The sequence below is a fragment of the Chenopodium album genome, chromosome 24, assembly GCF_948465745.1.
Source record: "Chenopodium album chromosome 24, dcCheAlbu1.1, whole genome shotgun sequence".
NCBI lineage: Eukaryota > Viridiplantae > Streptophyta > Magnoliopsida > Caryophyllales > Amaranthaceae > Chenopodium > Chenopodium album.
In genome coordinates this window covers 16,084,807-16,091,006 of record NC_137857.1, presented here as the reverse complement: position 1 = coordinate 16,091,006, position 6,200 = coordinate 16,084,807, and the positions used below count along the sequence as shown (strand labels likewise).

The following is a 6,200-nucleotide window of genomic DNA, read 5'->3' as shown; positions in this document are numbered from 1 at the left end:
CTACAGCCTTCTTTGTAATCTTCTTCTTCACCATTGCTGAAACAAACACTACAAAAAACGAAAACAAAATCAAAATCAAAAAACCTAAAAATCGAAGAACAAAAACAATTTAAACTAACAAAAATCTTAAAAAAATAAGTAAACGAACCAGAATTAAGCGATAAACAACTTCACAAGTGAATGAAAAGAGAGAAAAAGCTCGAAGAGCAACAATGGAGGAAAGAGAACACGCTCGAAATCGCCAGTTAATTGCTTTTTAGAGAGAGAAAAACGAGGAGAGAGAAAGCTATAGTGTTTGAATGAAGAGAGAAAATCGAGGAGAGAGAAAGTTCTATTTCTTTATTTTGGCAATCATTATAACGCACGTGCCAACCCCACTAAATTGGCAGTTGTTGCTTGTCCGAAAATTCCGCCATTCATTAAATTAATGAACACCGGCTTTTTTTAAAAATTTGTGATCTAGATATATGGAAGATAAATTTTTTTAGTAAATATTATTGGAGGGAAAATTTTTAATAAAATTTTCGAAGTGTCCTTATTAGTTTCGCATTTAGTAATATGTAGTAGATTGAAATGTTATAATATGAAAGTATATATTATAACGAATCCAGCAATATCTTATATAATAACATTTGTTTTAGTAAAATAATCAAGTCAAAGTCATTACGTGAATAGTGAAAAAAAGTCAAATTGTAACACTTAATAAACCACGACACGGAGGGAGTACGAAAAATTGGCTGAAATTGTTGAAATTGAATTAAATCTCTCTGCAGTTTCTCCCACCAAAAGTCAGAAACTAGGTTTACCCAAAATTTCATTAATTTCTTTCAACAATTTCTCCCAAATTTTCTCGCACTGATTTCTTCCTTCTCTAATTGCTAGAAATTTATCTACTTCACTTGCCATTAACATGTCGTTTCAAGGCAAGAAACTCATCAATGATCCCAATGGTTAGTTTATCCTTTGCAATCATTCAATTTTCTCGAATTATTAATATACATTTTAATTCTTTTAATTTTCTTATATTCTTACAATTAATTTGCGAATGGTTAAACTTCAACAATGTTGATAAATTATGAACAAACCTGGTATATTAGTGTTTGCAGGTTACTTTGTGTGAAATTAGCTGCTACTTGTAATATGTTAAACAGTTGCAGAAACATTATTTTTGATGATAGTTGTTATTTTGACATCAAATATTTTTGTTTAAATAATTTTTAACTGGATTGTTTATAATTCTGTTAGACTAGCACTATGATGTATTAATAGCAAATAATCGAACATAGTTATGTTTTATACCTATTATGATTGAATGTCATACTTTGTAGTTAAAATAACCCGTGCCTTGTTGGGGCTGTGTTTTGTCTTATCGTTATTAGGATATAATTTTGATTCCTATTCGAAACATGGTTATGCTTTATACCTATTAATGAATGTCATACTTTGTAGTTTAAATAACCCGTGCCTTATTGGGGCTGTGTTTTGTCGTGTTGTCTTATCGTTCTTAGGATATTATGGTGATTGGCAATGTTAGCGCTTCCAAATCTGTTGTCCTCTAATGTGGGGCTTGTGTTTCATGCAATTTGTTTGAAATGGCTTAAGTCAATCACGTTGGTTTAAAATTTAGCGGCTGCTGAGGAGTCCCATGGTACATTGAAGAATTAATACTTATCTCCTCTATCCGTTATTAGCTGTTACATTGTCTTAACTACACCCCTCGTAACTAAGGATTCGGCATGGTTTTACTTACCATCTACTATTAAAGAGTGGAGTAGGTTCTTACTGAAACAGTCTAACAGTGCTGACATTTTTTTTTTCTCACAGCCGTGGTGACTGAATTCATCGAGGGACTGGTGGAAACTTACCCTGGATTGCAGTATCTGGATGGTTTTCCAGAGGTCATTATTCAAATTAACCCTTAATTCAATTGCTTTACCTGGTTTTCGGCTTTTATCGTAATATGATTTTGTTATTGTGTTTGTATAGGTGAAGGTTGTTTTGCGCGCTGATGTGTCAAGCTCAAATTACGATTATGTGTCTGTTATATCAGGTGCGAATGATGTTTGTTTGCTAAAATTTATGTAGTGATCCCAATCTTTCAGATAATAAGTCAATCTTTAATTTTCATTTTATGGGGGAAGTGGGGGTGGAGGGGAGCAATATCACACCTGGAAATTCTTGGTCATACTCTCCGCCATGCTTATTTTGATATTGAGAAGATGAGAGCAATTAAATTAGAGTAGGTCTTTGCGTTTATTTATGTTGAAGTTGAGTTTTCTCACCCAAAACTATTCAGTTTGATCCGGTCCGGTCCCTGTGCATTTGATTCATCTCATGGAAAAATAAAAAATCAAAATGCTTTCAAGTTTTGATTAGGTAATGGCTAATATATAATTTAATTTACCAAGTACTCCCTCCATGCCTTTTTGTTGTTATCATTTGGGATGTAGACATTATTGGCACTTAAAAAGAATTTTTTTAATTCTTTCCAAAGTGTGACCTGTTAGCATATCAAACTTTTATAATTTTTACTAACATGATATTTTAACCTTGTAAATGTTCATTGAAAAATGTGCCAAAAAGGAGATAAAAAGAAATTTTAGACAAAAGTCGTGAAGGAAGTAGAACCTAATCTAGTGGCTACTTGAGGTTATGGTATCAAACCCCAATAAGGGCACTTAATAGGTTGGGAATTCCTTACCCTTCACCTACTCCTAAGAGGCCTTTTTTGCTAAATGGGCAGGGATGAGCCATGTAGGCTCCCCAAGAGGGTGCTTTTTGTTGCCTAAATTATGGAGTACTTTGGTAATTAGTTGCATGGTGATAAAGTGGTTGAAAACAAGGTAGTTAAATGTTAGAAGTTTCTCTAAAAATGTAGTTAACTGGTAGAAATTTTTAGAAGATGCAAGCAAATCAAACTGAGGTGTACAAACTCTTCGAAGAAGGAAATGAATGAATTAATAAAAGATTTCTCTACTTATGTTTTCTGACTCATGTTCTTTATTCCTTGAATTCATTCTCTTTAATCTGAAACATTCATTTCCAACACAAAAAGTTTTGTGAAATTAGGCTTGGCGTGTTTGAGAGATTCGGATGACTTTGTGGCTGTAGTGCTCCAACAAAATCAGGCCCTTTTCAAATGCTCAGTCAATGAAAGAGCAATTTGTGTATAGTTGGGCACAACCTTCTGATGGTAACCTGTTATGCCTATAAATCCCTGCCATTCTTTCATAGATAGTGACTGGCCTGACTGCGGCCTAGCTTTCATGGCTTTAAGATGTCGTCAAAATATACTTATATACGAGCACAAAAATCCGGAGATAAGGCTTGAACACATTGCAATAACGAAAAAGTTGCCCTAGCATTTTTCAACCTTATCTATCTTTCTCTTTGTACAAAGCACTGTAGTCCACAGACTCCACACAAAACTGCTTTAGCCCTTTTTTTTTTTTTTTTTTTTTTTTTTTTTTTTTTCACATAACAGTAGAAGGGGGTATTAAAAGGTTGTATTATCCCAACAATCATCATCAATTTGGTAAGACTTTCAATTTCATCCTTCTGGAATAATGGTAGTGACGTAGCGGTAAGGTCACTGGATTGTAACTTGTCTTAAGAGTTAAGAGTGATTTTTGTAGGAGCTTACTAGCTGCGATAGCGGAATTTCAGGATCGCTTTCTAAACATCTAAACAGGATCTCATGGATATTATTAATACAAATCACATAATAGGAGTTAGATATACCTTTGCTGCGTGTAATCACTTCTAGCCTTTGATAACCTGCAACAAGCCTGCTATTCACATCACTTATGCTCGAAGGAAGGCCAAACGCCCAAACCTGTAGCAGCAACTTGATGCAACTTGCTAGCTGATGTGGAATAGTTCTGTTACTGAAGTTTGTTAGGAAAAGGGCAATTAAATAGTCTGAGAGGAGTTTGGTATTCTGAACTGATAGTTTGTTACAGGGTAATAATGTATTAAATAGAGGAGATGGTAAGGGAGTAGGATCATTCAGAAAAGTCGAGAGCAGTAGCTTTGGGAGAGAATCTCCTCCTCTCGATAGAAGGGAGTTGTATTGAGGATTTCACTGATCGTCAATGCAATTTATCTTGGCTAACCGATTTCTCTATTATTTGCCTTTGATTGTCTGATTTGATTCTAATTCCTAGCATAACCCTCCTTTGGAAATCAAGAGCCTCAATTGTGATTCCTCTACTTGGTCCACAAACACGAGATAGATCCCCATGTATGTTAGTATGGAAGGAGGAAGAAAATTGTCATTTTCTCTCTTTGTGTTGGTGGCCGTGTTAGTGTATAGTAGTAGTATTAGGGTTGTCTTGCTTACTCAAATGTTATGTTACATTATCATATATATAAAACCAACCCTAATATATGACGTAAATTAGGTTATAGGAAGTCAATCCCTAATCTTTTGCTTGCCACTTAACCCTATTGGGCTTAGCATGCTTTTGATCCAACCCATATTAATATTTGTGACCTTTTAGGATCCGGCTATAATTAGAACTAAGCCCATTTACAATAAACTTACATACTGTAGTTGGTTTCTAGCAAAACACTACGACCCCTAAAATAAACAAATTATTATTTTCTTAATTAAGCCTATTATACTTGTTTCCCGTCAAAAAAAAAAAAAAAAATCCTATTATACTTGATTAAGGACACTTCCTTCAATTGCATGCTTCTTACCACGTTTTGGAACAAGGCTTCAAAGTTTATTGAATACCTCTTCAAACTGCCATTCTTATCTTATCTGGCATCTTACTGGCCAAAGTTTCAGGGAATTGGTTTGGCTGATAAGTTTAGATTTTTGCAAAAATGTGGCATTTTGAACTTAATAGTATAAACTATTTTTTTTTTTTTTCCTTTTGATGTGTTATTAATGTAGTTTATTTATTATATTGATATAAAGGCAGTTCTTTTTTTTTTTTTTTTTTTTTTTAAACAAAAATTTTGGTCTTGTTGCACAACTTATTATCTTATATTCTTGTGGGGGGTGTTTTTTTTCCTATTAATTTTAAATGTATGTTTCCTTTAGGAGGTGGCAGTGGTCATGAGCCTGCTCATGCTGGATTTGTGGGTCAAGGAATGCTTACTGCTGCTATATGTGGGGATATTTTTGCCTCTCCTCAAGTGGATTCAATTCTGGCAGTATAACCTTCACTCACTTCTGTTTTGTAGTTCATCAGCTAAATATTTTCTCTCTTCTGCAATCATAGAGAAATATAGATTTATAGAAGTTTGTTACTTATTTCTCAATATCCACCATGTTAAATACCTTAATTTTCTGCAGGGCATCCGAGCTGTAACTGGGCCCAAGGGATGCCTTCTAATTGTCAAGGTATTTAAACTTCTTTTCATCATTCCAGCTTGCTGAATTATTATCGTGGGATGTATAGGTAGCCTAAGATATTGATTTCGAATGTGAGATTGAGAATAATATCCCATTCATCCACTTACCTTGAATAGAAAGCTGGTGGGTAGGGGGCATTACTGAAGATTAGGCCCGTTCAAGGGGGCACTTACTAAGGTGTCACCTAACATCATAAGCAGGCTGCAGGGAATTCAATTGTTCATCTGGTATCACTGATGATCGTAATTTGAACAATTATTTGAATTACCATTAATTATATTGTCATTTCTCAGTCTTGAGACTCTTGACTTTCGTCTACACCACTTTGTGTGCATGTGTGTTGTGGTGGGGTTGGCTGACTGAATCTCTTTCATTTCCTATGAACTTGGTTCATGCATGATCAGGAGTATGATACCCTCTCTTGCAGTGTTTGAAAAAGCACGCCTAAGGCGCTGAGGTCGTGCAAGGCAATAGGGGGTAACACTTTTTTTGGCCTGGGCGAGGCGATTTTAATTAGGCACACCTGAGGCGCACGTGAGGCCCACCTGAAGCAATTTTCTGCCAAATTTTTAAACTGTTTTTATAGTGCACCTCACTTCTTAGAGGCGCACTGAGGCGCTGCATAACCCTTATCGCTTCAGCGCGCTTTGTTCTTTTTTATACATTGCTCTCTTGTAGTAATGCATAGCACCACTCGCAGTATACTTACTATTACTAGATATATGGAGTGGGCTTTTATGTTATTTGTCCATTCTCCCTTACAATTTTTAGAATGTGACCTTTGGTGTTTTAAAGGGAGAAGAGTATTGTAGTTTGACTGGTATCAGCCCTC

General features: G+C 35.1%; 1 protein-coding gene across 2 annotated transcripts in view; it reads left to right on the top strand.

Moving 5' to 3' along the window:
* The first annotated feature begins 746 nt into the window (after nucleotides 1-746).
* LOC145610155 (putative 3,4-dihydroxy-2-butanone kinase) overlaps nucleotides 747-6,200 on the top strand; it is a 34,900-nt gene continuing 29,446 nt past the window's right edge. The window contains exons 1-6 of one of the 2 annotated variants that reach the window (XM_081665423.1): nucleotides 747-800; nucleotides 883-950; nucleotides 1,825-1,898; nucleotides 1,987-2,050; nucleotides 5,054-5,166; nucleotides 5,309-5,356. In XM_081665423.1, the coding sequence (XP_081521549.1) occupies nucleotides 911-950; nucleotides 1,825-1,898; nucleotides 1,987-2,050; nucleotides 5,054-5,166; nucleotides 5,309-5,356 (339 nt within the window). In that variant the 5' untranslated portion in view covers nucleotides 747-800; nucleotides 883-910. Of the gene's footprint in view, nucleotides 951-1,824; nucleotides 1,899-1,986; nucleotides 2,051-5,053; nucleotides 5,167-5,308; nucleotides 5,357-6,200 lie in introns of both variants that reach the window. The other variant, XM_081665422.1, reaches the window with a different exon arrangement.